At 32.0% G+C, this 21,943-nt stretch overlaps 2 protein-coding genes and 1 long non-coding RNA gene across 3 annotated transcripts; 2 read left to right on the top strand and 1 right to left on the bottom strand.

The window, feature by feature from the left end:
• Positions 1-283: 283 nt before the first annotated feature.
• On the bottom strand, positions 284-3,253 carry LOC111198848. The gene is made up of 3 exons (XR_002652961.2): positions 2,145-3,253; positions 1,516-1,861; positions 284-609 (listed from the first exon to the last, which is right to left on the bottom strand). It is a non-coding gene; the product is annotated as an uncharacterized LOC111198848 (long non-coding RNA).
• A 2,749-nt stretch (positions 3,254-6,002) lies between these two features.
• Positions 6,003-7,830, top strand: LOC106351365 (organic cation/carnitine transporter 6-like). Its single transcript, XM_013791173.3, has one exon. The coding sequence runs from the start codon at positions 6,113-6,115 to the stop codon at positions 7,667-7,669; it is 1,557 nt and encodes a 518-aa protein (XP_013646627.2). The 5' UTR covers positions 6,003-6,112; the 3' UTR covers positions 7,670-7,830.
• Positions 7,831-10,233: 2,403 nt separating this feature from the next.
• LOC106346774 (organic cation/carnitine transporter 6-like) lies at positions 10,234-12,171 on the top strand. Its single transcript, XM_013786208.3, has one exon. The coding sequence runs from the start codon at positions 10,462-10,464 to the stop codon at positions 12,025-12,027; it is 1,566 nt and encodes a 521-aa protein (XP_013641662.1). The 5' UTR covers positions 10,234-10,461; the 3' UTR covers positions 12,028-12,171.
• The last annotated feature ends 9,772 nt before the right edge of the window (positions 12,172-21,943 follow it).

The raw sequence follows: 21,943 nt of genomic DNA on the forward strand, positions 1-21,943 counted from the left end.
TAAAGCCCATCGAAATCCATGTTTACTATAACCCATCGATTTGAATTTTGAAAAAAAAGTTATTACCTTAAATATCTCATTCTTATCTTATAAGATCTTATTCACTGTAACTGATCGATGAATACCTTCTCCCCACGTAAAAGCATCAATAGGAACAAAATAGTATATACCCTAACTATTTATGATGAAGATATTTAGGAAATATCTAAGATTGAATAGCAATATATTCTAAAAAGTATTAACCAATTAAATAGAACTTCCATAATTGAACAAACATTTCGCGTGAACAAGATCAATAGTATCTAAGTTTGAATAACATATATTACAATATATATGATTTCGTCAAAAACAGAAAGGAAAAAATATCGATGATACATATATCCTCGCCATAAATACAGCTTAACCTATATTTCATCACCCATCTATATATACTGAGACTACATTCAAAGACTTTAGCATCGAGGTCTCACAGCAAACATGTCAAACGAAAGAAAAATATGTCTTATTAAGGATCTCAAACTGTTCAGAGATGAATGGCGTCTCACTCTGAAACTGCTTCATTCCTGGAAACAAACCACCAGCTATGGAAGAGATATTCTTGAGTGCGTCCTGGTTGACCAAACTGTAAGATACATTTTTCTTTGACAGAATATATATACATATGTATATCGATTCCCATCTAATAGTTACTCATATTCTACTATGTTTTCTTAAAAGGGTGCTAAATCCAAACATCATGCAAGAGATCTCAAATAACTCGTGTTCAACGTTACCTACGTGTTGGTGAATGGAAGGTCATTGACACCGTGAAAATAACTGGGGTAGGAGTGGGTCAATATCGACCTAAGACGCAGCAGTACAAGATGACAATCATAGGAGACACATCAATAACCCCTTCTGATTATCGGAATGATAATCACTTCCTTAATCTGGCTAACTACGAGGAGATTGGTAATGGAAAGCTGAAACCCCATTTTCTAATTGGTATGTGTACATAACGATTTTTACTTTTTGTATATATATAGTTGTTAACTATTATAATAAAGTAAATCTTTATTTGTTATTAAAACAAATATCATGGGACATGTTACTGATCTTGGACCAGTAGCTATGGTCCAAGCTAAGGGAAATGACACAAAAATAGTTCTTTTTCCGTTTGCGTGATACAAGGTAGTTTTAGTAATAGCTTTTAATAATTATTTTAACATTTTGTATCCTAAGTTTCAATAAATTTTGGTATCTCTCTCAGTGGTCATGAAGTGGCATGTTGCTTATTGGGAAAATATGCTGAGCAATTTGAATCGGTGGAAGAAGCTAATGATGAAAGTATTATATGCTTGATAAGGTTTTCAAAAATCAGCGAATACAGAGGTATACACTCCACATCATATATGTACTTTTTTCAATAGATACCCAAACCCGTTTCAAATAATTTAAATCAATACAATGAAACTAATAAACCAATAGATAATTCATTCACGTAATATCAAAAATTAAAAAGTAGAATTTACTAACCATTGTTTTGTTCCAGTTGGTCGACAAATGCGTATATGGAATTGGTCATCTCGAGTCTGGTCTTTGTTCTCTACGACAAATGCGTATAGGGAATTGTTAGAATTCAGGATTGAATCTTCGTTTTCCTCATAAATCAAATAAAACATATAAATTATTCTCAAACATTTTACAGAACAAACAAACACAATGAATTGAGAAAGAAGGATAATAAATGAGATTTTACAGAACAAACAAACATAAAAAATTTATACTTATCTGCTTATTGTCAGAATCAGTTACATGGCGGAGATGAAACATGGTGGAGATGATGTTTCAAAGAAAGCTCCATTTTATATGTTGCATCAACCTGTAAAAGTTTTCATGTTAAAGCTTTCGTTACAGTTCCATTACAATTCTAAATTGTAACCATCCGACCATAGAAACGAAGACTGTTCTACAGAAAACAAACAATTTTAAAAAGAAACTAATTTAACAATCTAAAACCTTTTGAGACCTCATTCCAAATACAATAGATCAAACAGATTAAAAACCACGAAACCCATAATACAATAGATCGATGGTATTTAACAATATAAAATCTGGCAAACCATTGCAATGAAATTAGAGCAAACAAATTTTAAAAGTCTAACCTGTAATACAATAGATCGATTGTATTTAATCTGGATTGAGAGTGAACATGAAATCAAAGTAGTTCAGATTCTGTATTTGAGTTAGGTGTTTGAAGGATTGAAGAACACGAAGAAGACAAAGAGTTAAGAAAGAGAGAGAGGCAGCGACAGATCGAGAAAAAAGAAGCAAAAAAAAAAATTGTTTTAGTTTTTTATTAGCATGTTAGATAACAAACCCTTTCCCGGAGTAATTAGTTGGGCTAATGGACATTGATTACAATTTTTATATGGGCCAGATTTAATGTAATGTGTAAATAATTTAGGAAGTTTATGGTATAGCCCAATTTTGTAAATAATTGACATTTACATTTTTTATATAAAGAAAGTTAATGAATACTATATTTTATATAGCATCTTATGGTTGTTGTTTTTTTGTGAAAAAATTAAAACTCCATAACTGAAATTTTAAATATTAAAAAAACACTATTTTATATATATATTATTATCTTAATTAGTTTAGTCCCATATAAATAGTTAGAGAATATAATTATCAGAAAAAAAATTTATTATTAATAACATTTCATATAATTTTTTTTGAATTAAAATTTTCAATATGTTTTAAAATTTAGAAAAAAAATCATAACAAAACAAGTGGTACATATATTATTAGTCCAAATTCATCTAAAATAAAAAATTGCACAAGTTATACAATTTTGAAAACAAATTGCACAAGTTATAAAAAGTAATAAGAATAATCAATAATAATGTTTCATTTGTGCAAAAAAAAATAGATTTTGCTTACAAAATCAGATCGACAAGTACATCAGAGTACCCGTTACAATACGATCCGTTTTTTCGGATATTGTGTTTTTAGGGCTTTAGTACAATTAAGATATTATAAATTTCTAGAATGGGAAGGAGTCGGACTATCCTATGTCCGTCAAAGATTGTAACAACCTAAAAACATGTAAATAAATTGTACTTCAATATCCTTAAATAGTTTAAAAATATATTAAAAAAAATAAAAACCCGCGCGGGCGCGCGGGTCAAAATCTAGTCTATCTTATTAAAACTCAAGTACAAAATTAGATTGTTTGGAGATTTGAATAGGGCTATTAAAAAATTTGGAGTGTTTGGAAACATGGATTGCAGTTTTTAAAAAAAAAAAAATTTTGTTTGAAAACAAGGATAGTAGTATTAAGAAAAAAAGTAATGGGCTTATGTTTTTTAAAAAAATTGAAAGTTATCTAGGCCACTTTTAAAATATACCAAAATGGATCTATCTAATTGCCTAATTTTTTTTTTCTAAACTAACCATAAAACAAAATTTAAACTTTATATACATATTTCAAATCAAAATAATAATTCAAATTTGATTTATATCAAAAATTGATTCAAAAATATACATATATTCAAAAATAGATTTTTACTAAACTATTTTTCAATAACCATTATAAAAAAATATTGTCAATATATATAAGAAAAATACAATACAAAGCACAGTTTGAAATACCAACTCAAATTATGATTTTTATATTTCATATTAAGTTTTAAAAATATAATATATGTAATTATTTATATGATGGTATGTATAAAATACTATTAATTATATACTTACTTATATGATGGTACATATAAAATACGATTAATTATATGATGATAAAATACGATATATAATAATGACTAGGGATGGACTTTTGGGTACCCATACGGGTTTGGTTCTGATCGGTTTGTATTTCGGTTTTCGGGGTCAAAGATTTCAGCTTTATTAAAATGTTTCTAATTTTGGTTTGAGTTCGATTTGGATCTTTGCGGGTTTGGTTTGGGTTTGGATAACTAATTTAAATTATTTTTAAAGTCTTAAATCATTATATATTTTAAATTTCTCAAAATGTATAAATAAAATAATATATTACGTATAAATTTGAATAACATATGTCATAATACTTAAGCTTAACATATCAATTGGCTTGATTTAAAAATTTGGATACGGAATCAATAATTATTTTAAGTATTTTTGGTGATTTGAGTATACTTTATCTATTTCAGATATTTACTTTTGACTATCTATATATATTTTCAAGTATTTAAACCAATTTAAAAGTATCATTTTTGATGTTTTATATATGTTAAATCTAAAAATTATTAATATATATAAGTATATAAATCTATTTTTAGATAAATTCGGATACCCAAATACTTCGGTTCGGATCAGATTCGGTTCTCTAAATAACAAAATTTTGAATAATTAGAATATTTAATCAATTTATATTCGGATTTGGTACTATATTTTTGGATCGGTATCGGTTATGTTCTTCGGATTCATTTTTTCAAATCTTAATAATTACATGAAAAACAAATATCAACATATTTTTCAAAATATACACCCGCGCGCCTGCGCGGGTCAAAATCTAGTAAACCATTAAAATTGAAGGTCTCTTAACAAACTTTTTTATCTTAAATTTAATAGTTAAAAATTCACTAAAAACCACCTAAGGGTTTTACCAATAAACATGCTCTTACTCCATAATATGAGTTGTTGAAGCTTTACCCATTTTTGGAGCAAGAATTAATTTGCATGTTGGATAAATCTTAAATCTGGTGAGGAAAATGTTGTAAAATGTATTAGGTTTCTAGTTTACAATTTTTAATAAACGTCTCTTTAGAAGAGAAATAAAAAGGTATCACACATTCTACTTTGTTTACGGCTAATTTAATCTAACAAACAATACATGTGTTTCAACTATATAACTTGTCAAAATTTCTCATGAAATTGACTACTAAAGATTCTTAAGCAGTAAGAATTAATATACGATAGCCATTGTGTGTTAGATTAAACTATCAGTAATATGAATTTTTTCCCCTATATAAGAGAACTACCTTCATAAAAGACCGAATTGTAGAACCAAATTAGGTTGGTTATAAAATATTTTGTAACCAAAGAAAATATAAACAACTAGCATGTTGATTGCCAACGTGATGACGACCAAAATGGAATTAAAATTAAGGCAATTGTATAGGTAATTAGGTACTATAGACTATGTTTTGTTGACCAAAACAATGTAATTTAAATGTGCTAGTAGTTACTACATCTTGTCTTGTCCTATCTTTTTTTTTTTTTGTAACTTTGTCTTGTTCTATCTTGTCTTTCGAAAGATACTTTCTCGATCACACGTTCACCGCATGTTTATTTTTGATAAAAATTGTAACAAAACAGACAGATTTGTAACACCTTGAATTAGTTGGTAAATTAACTTTTCAAATACTTGACATTAAATGATCTTATAAAGTTACTACGTTTTCAAATATTATAACAAAGAATATCACATAATGAGGAAAGATATCTCTTGGGGAACTAGAATATCACATAATGAGGAATGATATCTCTTGGGGTGAACTGGTGAAGTAATGATCTGAGATATTCATGTTCCTCTGCTGATGTCTTCCCCCTCATCCAATTTCAGAAAATATTCAGTACATATCTACAAATATTACATACTATGTGGTACTACTATATTTATGACGCGGCCTATAAGTATGAACGCACTAAGAGAAACAACAAATTAGTACAAACTTAATTTCATACTATTGACTTCGTCAACCCACCCTTCTCACAAGCACATTTTAAATACAATAACTCATATCAAACCCAAACACGGCATGATTAAGGGAGAAGGTGTTACTTGTATTTTAACAAAGTTGTCAGTTAAAACTAATTTTTTGAATAAAAATTAATATTGAATGTAATTTAAAATCATCAAACCAATACAAATATTTTTTTACTAAAATATATAACTAATAATGTTAGATAACAATAAAAGTTCAGAATTATAATTAACGAAAATTCAACTCTCATTAATCCCTTTATAAATCCGAGATCTGTTTTAATGAAAGCACAGATTTATATATAGCTGATAAGTGAGCATTCATCCAATAGCCAACTCCCTTCAATAAAAAAAAGAAAAAGCTCTAAAGCTCAAACAATATTAATGGCTGATCAGTCAAAACCATTGTTGTTGTCTGTCGATGATTCCAACGTCGACCACAAAACCAGATCAGAAGCTTTAACTTTCGACAACATTGTCGAACAGAGTCTATCAGATTTTGGGTTCTGGCAACTCTTCCAGGTAATCCTCGTTGGACTCGCTTTGTTCTTCGATGCTCAGCAGATATTCATCACGGTTTATACAGACGCATACCCCACGTGGCACTGTCTTAACCACACGATCTGCGATCATTCCACTTCCGACATCTGCCAGCTCCCAAGATCAGCCTGGGAATGGGACGGTGGCTCCAAGGACAAAACCGTCATTTCAGATTTTGGACTCGAGTGCTCGAGCTCATTACTCAGAAGTATGCCTAGCTCTGCTTTCTACATCGGTGCCATTGTTGGAGGATTCGTTCTAGCGTTAATCCCAGATGGTTCCTTAGGCCGCAAGAAACTAGTTTTGCTCTCTACCTTTGCTATGTCAATCACTTCAATCTCTGTTGCCTTCTCAACCAACGTATGGATCTACACAACGCTAAAGTTTATCATCGGGTTCTCGAGATCACAGACATGGTCATACGCGCTGGTTCTCATCAGTGAGCGAGTCTCCACCAGATGGAGACCGAGAGCTACGATGATTCCATTTACCTTTTTCGTTTTAGGGTTTATGTCATTGTCTGGAATCGCCTTCCTTGCTCAACACTCTTCATGGAGATTTCTCTATCTCTACACAGCTGTTCCCGCAATATTCTACTGTATCTTCCTCTACATATTCGCACTCGAATCACCTAGGTGGCTTCACATGCAAGGAAACGACGAAGAAGCTATTAATGTTCTCAAAAGCATGTCATCCAAGAACAAACCCTACTTGGAATCACTAGTTTCTCAGTTACCTCCGGAGCAAGAAACCTCTGAAGAGCTGCCAAGGTACTCTATTAAGGACTTCTTCTTCCGAAAGTGGGCTTTTCGGAGGATTGTAGTTGTTATGATCATATTGTTTGGATTGGGAATATCGTACTATGGAGTTCCATTAGCAGCTAGAGATATAGACGTCAACATATACTTGAGCGAAACCCTAAACGCAGTGGTGGAGTTGCCTACTTTCGTTATCACTCCGATCTTATTGGAGAGGTTCAACAGAAGAAGCTCTGTTCTAGTGAATACCTTACTCGGTGGAGCCTCGGGAGTGCTTTGTTTCGTTCTCAGTCTTCTCGGGAAAACAGGGATGGCGTTTGCGTTTGAGCTAGCGACATTTTTCTGTGCAAGAATCGGATTCAACCTAATGGCGGTTTATATGGTTGAAATGTTTCCGACATGTGTGAGAAGTTCCGCAACAATGATGTTTAGACAGGCTCTTGTCGTTGGAGGAGCTTGTTGTCCGCTCATTGCTTCCATTGGGAGAGATTTACCATCAGTATCCTTTGCGATTTTCGGAGTTGCCATGTCAGGTTTTGGATTGTTCGTTTTGATTCTACCCGAGACAAAAGGTTCAAGCCTCTGCGATACAATGGAAGAACAAGAGAAGAGAGATCAAACCATAAACACTAGCCATTGTTGATGAATTTAGAAGCTTAGCTTATAAATGCTCTATCTTCATATGTTTTCGAATATATGTGGTGTCTGTGTTGATGTAAAAGACTTATAAGAAGTGAGTTGAAGTTGAAGATGAAGTTGAAGTATTGTTGTGTAATGACTAAATAATATTTTGCTATTCATCCACAAAGATATCAAAAAATTCTCAGTGGTACTACTGTTTCTGTTTTTGCTTTTTTTTTTCTCTCAGGTTTTGTAATGATTCATAGCTGTAAATGTAAGTAGGGTCTAGTGAATACTGAATGGACTTTTGTTGTTGTCTGAATGAGCAGGGACATTGACTCCGTGTTTGTTGGGTTATGTCTCAAAATCGGAGTGGCCTAATATGAAAGATGAACATATATGATTACATGCGTAGCTTTGAGAACAGAGATTACTATGTTCCGTGGGATGTTGATCTCGACAAGATCGATGCGGTTTTGGATAGGATTTGTGGTTCTGGAGAAGGATGGTGAGACAGTGAATGTAGTAACAAAAGACGATGTGAAGAAGAAGCAAAATAACAGATTTAAGTGATAGCGTGTAACAGAATTTCAGTGATGGTGAAATAACAGTTCTATACGTAGTTTTTCTTCTATTAATATACGGACTACATATAAACAAATAAGTTTGGAAGTTACAATACTTTACGGTGCAGTCTGAAAGAAAGCTAATGAAGGTCAGTCAAAAAGAAAAAGAAAGCAGAAGAAGACGAACTATATATAGCAAGATGTGTAAGAACATCCGCAACAGCAATCCTTAAAGGGAGAGTCCTTAAAAAACAATAATTAAATAATCAATGGATTCTACCAAAAGCTAAGGATTCAACCTTTAAAATTCCTAAATAAAGATTTTTTTAGTGAATCCTTGCACTATTTGTGCCTTTGTGTGCCTCTACGATATGTGTCAGCTCGTGATTGGTTGATATTTTTTTTTATTTATCTGAAAAAGAAAAAAAATAATAATTAAAAAATCAAAAAACACTTTTTCTAAGGATTCCAATGGGGTATCACCATTGGAGATGTTCTAACCCACTCAACAAAGTAATAAAGACAAAACACCATATGATAAGAAAATTCATAATCACCTGGATGCTGTTGAAACATTGGAAATTGCACCCCTACACATGTTAATACGTTATATGAGCTGTTGAAACTTTATCTATTACAGAGAAAATTTTATTATTCAATCTCGAAGTGTTAATAGAAACGTAAATTGGAATATAAAAATCTATAAAAATCAAACATTTACAAAAAGATTTAGTGTTCTTCAATAAAAAAAGTTGGCAATGTAATTAGCGGACCAAAGTATATAAAACTTGATGAATGATTAGAAGCATATTTTAGGTTTATCTCTGTAAAAGAGTTGTGCTAATTTTCAGGATGTTGGATTGTAACGACATTTGGGCAATAGGTGCCCAGCATATTGGCTTGTTGAATGCTACATTATACATTGCATTGTTCAAATGAGAGTTTCAAATCAGTAAAGAAAGACGACGTCGTTGGTTCCTAGCTCCTAACAGCTGACAAGTCTCATCAGTTATCACCATCCAGATCCACTAGAATCTTGGTGTCAAGAACCATCAACAATACAAAATTTGTGTAACCATAGGAATTGCGGTTATCGTATAGAGAGTACATATTTTGTATGATCTCCACTTAAATTTGCTTCATCTCAAGTGTTGCATGCGTCATCAGCATGTCCAATAATATCAATAAGATCTCTGTTAATTAATGTCTCTAACCATCTTTTCATTTTTTGGTTTTCATATAAACCATATAATCCAAATCTTCATTCTCGATTTTGAGTTAGTTGCTAACTTACTTTTTAAATATTGACATTAAATTTGTTTGTGCAATTGTGCATATGATATTCGTACAAATATAAGCTAATGACTAATGAGTATTGATATCACTTGGGGTGAAATAATGATCTCTTCACTTTGATCAGAGGTATTTCTGTTCCTCTCTGCTGATGTGTGTTCTTCCTCATCCAGTCCAAAATTTTTAAAACCATATCTACAAGTATTAATGACAAGTTATTATTATGTGGTACTACTAAATTTATGGCATCACCTATAAGTATGAACGCCACTAAAAGAAAAACAGCAAATTAAATTCTCATTATCATAATATTGACTTCATCGTCCCCACGCTTTTCACGACTCATGGCACATTTTGTAACTCATGTCAAACTAAAACACGTTGAGATTTTTTTTTAAAGTTAGATAGACTTTAGAATTAAGAGTTTATTAGAGTTGGTTGATTTAAAAGTTTGAAATTTTGTTAAATTTACTTAACTCTGGTAGTCTTTTAAAAATTTAGTAATAGATTAAAAAAATTAATAATCAAAAGAATATCTAAAAATCTGATAACTTCTTTTAATAAGTTAAATTATTAAAAAAAATATCATTTCAAAATAAATATTAATTTGCTAAACAATATTTAATTTTTAAATATTACTATAGTTAGTTGACAAAAATAATAATAATACTATAGTTAATTTTTTTTAAAAAAAATTATAATATAACCAATAATAATAAATTATGTTAAGTTATTATAATTAATAAATCAATAACAATATAATCTAAAATTATAATAATTAACAAAAAAATTTACCCCCACTACTCTTGTTAGAAATGTTATAGGTTTGTATTTAATGAAAACTCAGATTCAGATTATTATATATAAGCTGTAAGAAGGGCAATGATCATCCAATCATCCAATAGCCAACCCCTTGAAAAGAAAAGAAAAATCTCTAAAACCCCAAACAATATTAATGTCTGGTCCTTCAGAACCATTGTTGCTGTCTCATATCGGCGCCGATGATTCTAACGTCGACCACAAAACCAGACCAGAAGCTTTAACTTTCGACAGCATTGTCGAACACAGTCTATCAGATTTTGGGTTCTGGCAACTCTTCCAGGTAATCCTCGTTGGACTCACTTTGCTCTTCGATGCTCAGCAGATATTCATCACGGTTTACACAGACGCATACCCTACATGGCACTGTCTTAACCACACGATCTGCGATCATGCCACTTCCGACATCTGCAAGCTCCCAAGATCAGCTTGGGAATGGGACGGTGGCTCCACGGACAAAACCATCATTTCAGATTTTGGACTCGAGTGCTCGAGCTCATTACTCAGAGGTATGCCTACCTCTGCTTTCTACATCGGTGGCATTGTTGGTGGATTCGTTCTAGCTTTAATCCCAGATGGTTTCTTGGGCCGCAAGAAACTAGTTTTTCTCTCAACTTTTGCTACGTCAGTGACTGCAATCTCTGTTGTTTTCTCAATCAACGTATGGATTTACACAACCCTAAAGTTTGTCAACGGGTTCTCGAAATCACAGACATGGTCATATGCGATGGTTCTCATCAGCGAGCGAGTCTCCACCAAATGGAGACCGAGAGCTACCATGATTCCATTTACCTTTTTCGTTTTAGGGTTTATGTCATTGTCTGGAATCGCTTACCTTGCTCAACACTCTTCATGGAGATTTCTCTATCTCTACACAGCCGTTCCCGCATTATTATACTGTATCTTTCTGTACATATTCGCACTCGAATCACCTCGGTGGCTTCACTTGCAAGGAAACGACGAAGAAGCCATTAAAGTTCTCAAAAGCATGTCGTCGAAGAACAAACCCTACTTGGAATCACTAGTTTCTGTGTTACCCCTGGAGCAAGAAACCTCTGAAGAACTGCCAAGGTACTCGATTAAGGACTTCTTCTTCCGAAAGTGGGCTTTTCGGAGGATTGTGGTTGTTATGATCATAATGTTTGGATTGGGAATATCATACTACGGAGTTCCTTTAGCAGCTAGAGACATAGACGTCAACATCTACTTATCTGAAACCCTAAACGCAGTGGTGGAGTTGCCTTCTTTTGTTATCACTCCGATCATATTGGAGAGGGTCAACAGAAGAAGCTCTGTTCTAGTGAATACATTACTAGGTGGAGCTTCAGGAGTGCTTTGTTTCGTTCTCAGCGTTCTTGGGAAAACAGGCATTGCGTTTGCGTTTGAGCTAGCGACGTTTTTCTGTGCAAGGATCGGATTTAACCTAATGGCGGTTTATATGGTTGAAATGTTTCCTACTTGTGTAAGAAGTTCTGCAACAATGATGTTTAGACAGGCCCTTGTTGTTGGAGGAGCTTGTTGTCCGCTCATTGCTTCCATTGTAAGAGATCTACCATCAGTATCCTTTGCGATTTTCGGAGTTGCCATGTCTGGTTTGGGGTTGTTCGTTTTGATTCTACCCGAGACAAAAGGTTCAAGCCTCTGCGATACAATGGAAGAACAAGAAAAAAGAGATCAAGCTATAAACTCTAGCCGTTGTTGATGAGTTTAAGAGTTTCTTTATCTTATAAATTATCTATCTTAATATGTTTTCAAATATATGTGGGTGTTGAAGCAAAATACTGATAAAAAGTGAGTTGAAGTATTGTTATGTAAACCTAAATAAAATTTGATATTCGTCCACAAAGCTATCCAATGAGTGTCTATGTCTTTTAACTAGTGTCACGGCAAATAATCTGTCAGATTGAAGTTGAAAACCTTCAAAATTACATTACCAAATATACAAAAACCAAGAGTCGCAAATAACTTAATGCCTAGTGTTAAGATCTCTTCTAAAAAGAGAATGTTATAGAAACTCTAGTACTAGATTCTATCAAACTAAAACACTGTATGATTAAAGATCTAGCTTTGTAAATAATGATAACAAAGATTCAGATATATATATATATACTAGGTTAAGACCTGCGTCTTGCGCGTGATGAACATTATATATATAAATTATTTTATATATTATATGTTTATAACATATTATAAAATAATAAATATATATTGAATAATTAAAAAGTCATTATCTACTACTTATATAATTAAATTGGTGCGAACATATAAATAAATTTTATAAATCGAAAAAATATTTTTTCTATTTGATATGATATATAATTAAATTTAAATGATAGTAACATATATATGATATAATTTTAATATTAATATTTATTAGATGATGCTTTTTGCTCATATTTTTTTTATCATTTGTAGCTGTTATAGCAAAAAGTCTAACTTAGTGATAACAAAATTTTCACTGTGGGATTAATGGTTTAAGTAATTTATAATATTTAAAAAAATTAAGTTATCAATATTTTTTCAAATTTTTGTCAAAAAAATATTCAAAGTAAATTTCAAAATTAAAATATTTATGTATTTTTATATGGCATATAGTTTAATTTAAAATGATACATATATTTATATATCTTTTATTTTTGATACTTATTAAATAAGACTTTCAACTTATATTATTTTTTAATTATTTGTATCATGTCATAACAAAAGTTTTAAATCATAGATCACAAAATTTGAATGTGAAACTTTTAACAGTTTTAGTAATTTATACTCGTTTTTAAAAATTTAAAATATAATATATAAATAATTTTTTTAATTTTTATTATATAGTTACTATGATTGTTTAATTTATTTTAATTGCTTAAAATTAAACAAATATAATTATAATACACACTTATTTTTATCAAATATTTATTATTCAAAAACATTAATGGTCATATATACTTTAGCTACATTAGGTAATTCCGAAATCTTTTTTAAGGAAATAATGAAGCATATTAATAATGTATTTATTGTGGTTTAATAAAAAACTTATTATATATTTAGTTGAACTAACCTATTTTTCTAAAGATTCTAAGAATCATTTTAGTGATGACACGTGCCTATAAGAAAATATTATAATTCTTCTCAAATAATATATAGGGGATATATATATATATAGCTGATAAGAAGGGCAATGATCATCCAATAGCCAACAACTATACTTGAAAAGAAAAGAAAAGAAAAGAAAAGAAAAAGCTAGAGACCCGAAACAATATTAATGGCTGATCAGACAGAACCGTTGTTGTCTTTTCATTCTGGCTGATCATGCCATATGTAAGGCAAATGATCAAAATAAAATTTATTAAAAGTGAAAACTATCTTATTTTAATGAATAATTTATCTAATATAAATAAATAATTTTAAAATAGTTATTAAAAATGTTATTACTCTAAAATAATTATTAAAAATATTATTAATTTAATCTACACCCCAAAAATCAATACACTAATTGTTAACTATTTAATACTATATATGGGTCTATGCGTATTTATACATTTTAATGAATGGTATTTTGATTATTTTATGTGCTATTTTTTGTGACATCTTATGATATTTCTCTACCTGTTTTTTTTTATAATAAAACTAATGTTTTGCCCAAAAAAAAACTAATGTTTTGCCTTTGTTGACTTGGCTTCAATAGGTTTGATGGTTTTCGATTGTTTTCTTTGTCATACTCATACCGTCATAAGAGACCAAGTTATAGATCCGAAATTTGGTTACTTACTTAAAGTAGGCCTAATTTAAAGTCTTTCGTAACTAAGGATATATTAATCAACTTGCATGTTGATTCTCAACGTGATGACGACCAACATGGAATCAAATCAAGGGCAACTCATGTTTATGTAATGTAGATTATGTTTTGCGTATTTGAACCAAAAAATCTATGTTTTGCTGACCAAAAAGGTGTAATATAATAATTCTAGAAGATTCGATATCTTTTTCCTATCTTTGTTTTTCGAAAGTTATCTCTTTCTCTATCATTCCTGTTTAGAAAGCATTAAAAAAATCGTACCTGATTAGCTGTGATTAACGCTCCAAAGAAATAAGATTGAGAAAAAGCTCTTTAGGCGATCTTCCACGGAAGATCACCAACCCTATACTATTTTTATATAGCTAGAAGACAAAAATCACCATATATTTGACTAAACACACCTGCTTTTGTGGATATTAGTTACACTAGAGTCGGTGTCCGCGCTTCGCGCGGATAACATGTTTAATTAAAGTAAATATATATTTTATTGCTAGTTTTTAGTTTAAGAAAGTGTAAGTTAATTTTTTTTTGTTGTAGAATTAACTATAGAGTTTTTGTTTTAATGTGATATGGTGATCAGTTTCTCTTTTCTAAACAACAGTAATTTTGAATAATATATTGTGTTGAGCAATCAATTTCCGTAGGAGAAAAAAGTATTTGAGTGTGTCTTTTTAATTGACGTTGGAAGCGGTAATATAAATTTAAAAACAGTTGACTGATGTCGTTTGTTGTCTTGTTGTTCGATCCCATCTAATATATTAAAACAGAAGTCATGACTTCTTTTCATGTGTGATATTTTTAGTTTGGACCATTCCTAGAAAATATCATATTTTACATAAATTCATTATTATATCTTTTAATATTTTTATCTTTTTATTTGAAATACAAATGAATATATTTAAAATGTTCTAACAAAATCTTTTTAAAATCTTCTTAGAATCTTTTTAAATTTACTTTCAAAAATTAGTTAGTTTTAATTTAAATTATCATAAAATATAATTAGAAATTAAAATTGAATATAGTTTTGGTTTATAAATGAAAATTTAAATAAATTGAAATTAATTAATTTCAAAAATACATTTACTAATAATTTTTAAAGATTTTGTTAGATATAAATATTTATTTCTATTTTAATTTTTTCAAATTTGTTTTCTAATAAAAATAAAATCATGATTTTTTGATGAGTGATATTTTTATTTGGACTATCATTTAAATTTTATATTAAATGTATATCACTAATGCTAATATATATAATATTTTTAACTACTTTAATCATAATATCTTTTATATCTTTTCATTTTTAAAAAAAAAATTAAAATTCTAACAAATCTCTTGAAAAAGATTATAATAAGATTTTAATTGTCATAAATTGAATATAAATATTTTCAACTAATTTTGTAATTAGTAATGAAATGTTACTAAAAGAATAAAATTATATCATATTTTATCAACTTAATAATAATATCTATCATTTTAAAATAAAAACGTTATATTGAACAAAATATGATAAAATTATTTTAAATTAATAAGTTAACATATTTTATTTTCATAAATATAAAATATTTATGCTAAAATATAATATTTTGGTAGAACGGGTTAATATTAGTAAACTATATAATACATGTATAAAAATTTAACTTATCTTAAACTTTTTAATATACAGTAATTTATTATATAAAATTAATAAACATTAAAAATTACTTAAAAAATCTAGCGATTTGAATTACGGATCATGATTATAATAAATTAAATAAAAAATTGTTTTTATATATGTTGTTTTATGCATTAAAAATTTTAGTTTAGTAATCAAACACAAATTCAATAGGACAAATATATAATAAGCAACATATATATGTGATGATTTTAATTTACAGCATGAAAACTATAAAATTATTATATTTGGCATAATTATACAAACATTTAAATATGTGAGTAACACTAAAAATATATAATAATTATGTAAAACAAATATGTATATATAAAAATGTGAAAATATATATCCGCACGGTTGTGCGGGTGGAAATCTAGTGTGGAGTTATGCCATCAGGCTTAGGATAGCAGTTTATTCCTCTTTTGAAAGCGTTATATGATATCAATGTCGTTGTCAAAGTAAAAACGGGATCTTGGTGTGATTGTGAGTGATAGTTTCCCTGTAATAGTGAAATATTTGTAAGCATTTAGTTTGACATAAACTTCATGTTTAGTTTATTATCTTCATGTAACCGTGAAATGATACTTGTGATGATTACGATTTGATTTTTCCTGGTAGGTATGCTATTTAACTCCTTAAAATTAGCCATCTCGTTGTCCCATATAGTTAGACGTACCACTTTAGATCTACAAAAAATGATTGTATTATATATTGCTTGGTGAACAACAAATTTTATTTAATAAAATTAGGTTGGGCCAGTAGTATTTTGTTTGGGTCATGAGTGTTTGGTAAAGCTGGGCTGTGAAAATTAACTTAATTATTGGGCTGAAGCACGTGATCTGCTGCTCGATAAGAAAACACATGATCTGCTCTTCCCAAGTTATTTCATTATTGGCCAATCCGTGATGACATGTCAATATGATTGGTCAGGAATATTTCATCTGATGTGACACTCTTTAAACACTCTAAAAATAACTCCTTTTATATAGTAGTGATGACTCACTTGCCCGGGGTTTTCAAATAAAATTTAATTAAATTGAGATTTGTTTATTTATATTTAAATATCTGTTATATATATTTCTACCAATTACAAAAACATAAATTAGTAGATTTAAATTTGTTAATGTATTTTTGTCTGACAAATTTAGAATGGCAAGAGCTCACAATTGGTTGTAACTTTACTATTCTATTAAATTTTGCTGTAATTTTATGTTTATATAATAAAGTAAAAGTAAAAAAAGAATAACTCATTATTTGTTATAGTTTTATTATTGGAATCATATATGATGAAAACGATGAATATAAGTTAATTAAACTTTAATGAGTCTGTTGTTGATGACAAAAAAAAAGTTAATTAAACTTTAATTATAATCTTTGTACTCTTAATCTTAGATAATTTAGGCTTTTATATACAACAATTATTAGCTTATAATTGATTTAAACTTTGTTTTGTCTTTAAGATTATTGAATTCCAAGATAGAAAATATTGTTTTATACACTTTTGACCTTATGACTTCCAAACATTACTTTTTTTTTTGTAAATACTACTTCCAATCATTACTTAAAACATGATTATATGACTAATAAAGTGAGTAATATACAAAAATCTTAGTTGGAATCATTTTATTTCTTCGTACCAGTATGAAAGTTATGATATCATTTGAATTTGAATATGCTGTATTTAAACTCATTTGCCACCAACTGAGATAGTTGAAAAGAGAGAAGTTTGGTCAACTCGAAAATTCTAAATGTCCTTATTTATAGTAAAAGTACATAATCAACGTAGTTTTCACTACACATCAGTTTATTGCGTCCAAAGTATCAGTCGAGTGTTCTATTTGAGGTGTCTCGTTACTTTTTTTCCTCTCAGATTCCATCGCCTTCTTTTCTTTCAGTCCTCAGTTCTGGTTTTGATTTGATCCACTTTGTTTCTAACATGCATGTTTTTATAGAGTATAATGACCACCAATGCTAAGATTCTCTTGAATATATTCTTCATGAACCACGACTCAGGATTATAAGCAAGTAAAATCAGTAAACCAAAACTAAGACCATTCTCCTTGCAAGATGCAAGAGAATCTCCCTAGTCAGTATCTATTCATTTTTGTTCCTCCAAATTTTGTTGATCATTCACTTGGCTCTCTCTTGAGCCTCTGTTCTTTTCCTCTCAAGACAACTTGGCCACCCAATGGTGACTCTCGGCTCTGTTTTCTCTGCAGCTTCTCACCTCTGCCACCCAATGTTATATCACTGTTTCTGTTCATGTGTGTTCTTTTGCGCCTCACAAAATCTGAATATAACTGCTCCTGCAAATTTTCTAGAGAATTAGCTACGATAATTTTTGAATCAAAGGAAACATATTAGTTCAAGAACTTAGAATCATACAGTGTTGGAATCAGTAAAACAGGACTTGTCTAAATGAGTTAGCTCAAGTTCAGAATACTCGTCCAGAATAGCACGCCTAATACAGCACTACATATTTTATAGCTTAGTCCCTGTAATATGTCTTCCAAGATATTAAAATTAGGTGACCATATTCCTTTCAAAGTAGACAAAATTATATAGTGGAAATAAGAACTATTGTTAATTTTATTATATTGCAACAGAACAACTTAAACATAAAAAATTTTGGATATGAAGCTTACCAGCTTTTTCTTTACTTGCCGGTTCTAACTTAACCGTTGGAGTGGTAGTGTGAAGCAACTAACAATCTGTACAGCTAACAATTATAACATAGACTCAACTGAAAAACATTTCAAAAGTGACTCTTTCTATAAGTTAAGTTATCAGCAGATGAGAGATCATTTCTTCCCTTCTTCATACTTTTGATCATGTGAATCTCGATACAATGAGCTACAGTTAAAAAAAAAATGAATTCATGAGAGACGTTTCACTTTTGAAATCAAATCAAGAAGCATGAGCAAATCTATGTACAGACGAAGAAAGATATGACAATCATGGCTCTTTTTGTGATGAACTTCCAAACCTTTGAACAAACCTCCACCACATAAGCCGACGGCGGAGAGGGCTTGTCCTCCTCGTTTTTTTTTCTGTGTATTTCGGCGGTGCTGAACTGAAGTTTTTGGTTGCATGTCTTCTCCGAAACCCCCTCTCCTTCTCCGGCCGTGTGTGGTGCGGAGTCCGACGGAGCTGCATATGAAACGGCTGAAGCTATGGAAGCGAGCACATATCTGGTTCTCTCCTCTTCATGGTTTTGCTAGAGGACGGCAAGATCGAAGCGGTGGTTTCTTAGATCTGTTTTGAGCGGAAACGGCGGAGGTCGAATCAAGCAGCTACGGGTATAGATCGGCTTGGAGGGAAACACGGCGAGTCAAGATTGGCCTGTGGATAGTGCTTGCCCCGGCGAGATCCACAACTCTGGCGAGGTCCACATAGGCTTCTATGGGTCGTGCTCCCCAACGTCGGCGTGTGGTTGCCGTCGGAGTGGTTTCAACTGGCCGGGAGAGATCGGGATGACCCGCTGTTGAAGGCAGTGAGAAAGTTTCCGGCGAGAGCGGCGGCTGCGATTTGGGGACGATCAAAGCGACGATATAAGGTGTATAGGTGGTGGAATGGAAACCGACGATGATTTAAGGATATTTGTAACTAATATTTGAGCTTTATGAGGTTTACATGTTGAACGTATACGTTTAAACTGAGAATGGGAAGTGGTAGTGACGAATGTTAATCTTTTACCAACCGCTTGTGTTACACAACGATCACAGTGTGTTACACACGAGTTCGAGAGAAAGAATAAGATAGACGTTTCAGGCTTATAAACTTTTCTGAAAATACTTTTGTATTATTGAGATTCGGTGATTAAGTTTACAACAGATGATTGATCTTTATATAGAGATCGAATCAATACAAGTATAAGAGACACAACTCTTTATACTAAAGGACACAACTTGAAGAGTTACAACTCTTTGTGTAATAACATAAATAACTAACTTATGTAAATGTATCAAGGAGAGATTAGATTATAGTTTAACACTCCTCCTTAATCATATCTCGACTTGACTCCAAGCTGCTTCCTTAGATCTTCAAATCTTGAACCGCCCAATGCCTTTGTGAGAATGTCTGCGAGTTGATCATCCCCTTTGCAATACTTCAGTTCAATGATTCCCTTTTGCTCAGCTTCCCTCACGAAATGGTACTTGATCTCTATGTGCTTCGTCCTTCTGTGTTGCACCGGATTCTTCCCAATTGCTATTGCTGATTTGTTGTCACATAAGATCGGAATGCCTCCTTCAAACTTCTGACCAAAGTCTTCAAATAGTCTTTGTAACCACACTGCTTGATTTGCTGCTGCACACACGGCTATGTACTCCGCTTCAGCTGTTGATTGCGCCACTGTTTGTTGCTTGCTTGACTGCCAACAGAACATGGCTGATCCAAGAGTAAACACATAACCTGAAGTGCTTTTCTTGTCTTCCTTAGAACCACCCCAATCGCTGTCTGTGTAGCCTAGAAGTCTTGGTTCTTTCACGCTTGTGAAGTACACTCCAAAGTTTGATGTTCCTTTGACATATCTTAACACCCTCTTGGCTTCTTGGTAGTGCTTCATGCGAGGTGATGACATGTATCTTGAGAGATATGCGCTTGCATACATCACATCAGGTCTTGATGCACACAAGTACAAAAGCCCTCCAATGATGCTTCTATACTTAGTCGGATCTCCATACTCCTTGTCATCCTCAACTCCTTTTCCTTGTGGTGTAAGTGGGTTGCTTACACTCTTGCTGTCTCGCATCCCAAACTTGTCTACAAGTTTGTTTGCATACTTTTCTTGTGAAAGAAATATGCCTCCATCGTCTTGAATTACTTCCATTCCAAGAAAGTAGTTCAACAATCCAAGATCCACCATCTCGAATTCTTTCTTCATGTTCTCCTTGAATGTGTTGATGCTCTGAATGTTGCTTCCTGTGATGATTATATCATCCACATATAGACTCACGATCAACACATCTCCTCCTTGCTTCATGATGTATAAAGCCGCATCATTCATACTCCTCTCAAAACCGTTTTGAAGAAAGTATGAATCTATCCTTCCATACCATGCCCTTGGGGCTTGCTTTAAACCATATAAAGCTTTGTGTAGCCTTAACACTTTGTGTTCCTTCCCGTGTGTCACATACCCAGGCGGTTGTGTGACATACACTTCTTCCTTGAGGTCGCCATTGAGAAAGGCTGACTTCACATCCATCTGATACAATCGCCACTTCATCTGAGCCGCATAGGCAAGTATGGCTCGTATTGTATCATGCCTTGAGACAGGAGCAAACGTCTCAAGGTAGTCAACACCATACTCTTGAGAGAACCCTCTTGCAACTAGCCGCGCCTTGTGCTTGATGTGATTGCCGTTTGCATCGGTCTTGATCTTGTAGATCCACTTCACACTTATCACATTCTTCTTCTTTGGCTTGTCCACTAGTTCCCACGTCTTGTTCTTCTCAATCATGGCTATCTCCTCATTCATTGCTTCTCTCCATTCCTTGGTACCACACGCTTCATCATAAGTGTATGGTTCTTCATTTGCATGAAGACAAGCTTCTATAGCTTGAGCCGCTTCATCAAGCTCTACTCTCGGTGCCCTTTCCATGATATCAACCATGGACTTGAACTTCCTTGGTGCCTCAGAAGTTTCTTCATCTCCACTACTAGTATCATGATCATCATTTTGAAAAGAAATAGGGCTGAAAGTACCTCCAAATTGTTCCTCAGGACTGGATGCACCTTCGGTTTGTTCCTCAGGACTGGATGCACCTTCGGTTTGATCCTCAGGCGAGTGAGAGTCTTCCATAGACAACTCCAATGTCTTCCTCACTTCTTCTTGCCTTTTCCAATCCCACTTCTTTCCTTCTTCAAACTCGACATCTCTTGATACTTCAATCTTCTCATTCTCCAAAATGAGAACTCTATAGCCTTTGGATTGGTTGCTATATCCAACAAAGACTCCACGCTTTGCCTTGACGTCTAGCTTCCTCCTCTTTTGATTTGGGATATGTATGTAGCATATGCTACCAAACATTCTCATGTGTGACACATCTGGCTTGTGTCCACACCACTTCTCTATAGGAGTGACATCTTCTTCTATTGCCTTTGATGGCAGACGGTTTTGAAGATATGAGGCAGTGTATACCGCTTCTGCCCATAACTTGAGCGGTAAGTCTTGTT

The sequence above is a fragment of the Brassica napus genome, chromosome A6 (genome assembly GCF_020379485.1).
Source record: "Brassica napus cultivar Da-Ae chromosome A6, Da-Ae, whole genome shotgun sequence".
Classification (NCBI taxonomy): Eukaryota; Viridiplantae; Streptophyta; class Magnoliopsida; order Brassicales; family Brassicaceae; genus Brassica; species Brassica napus.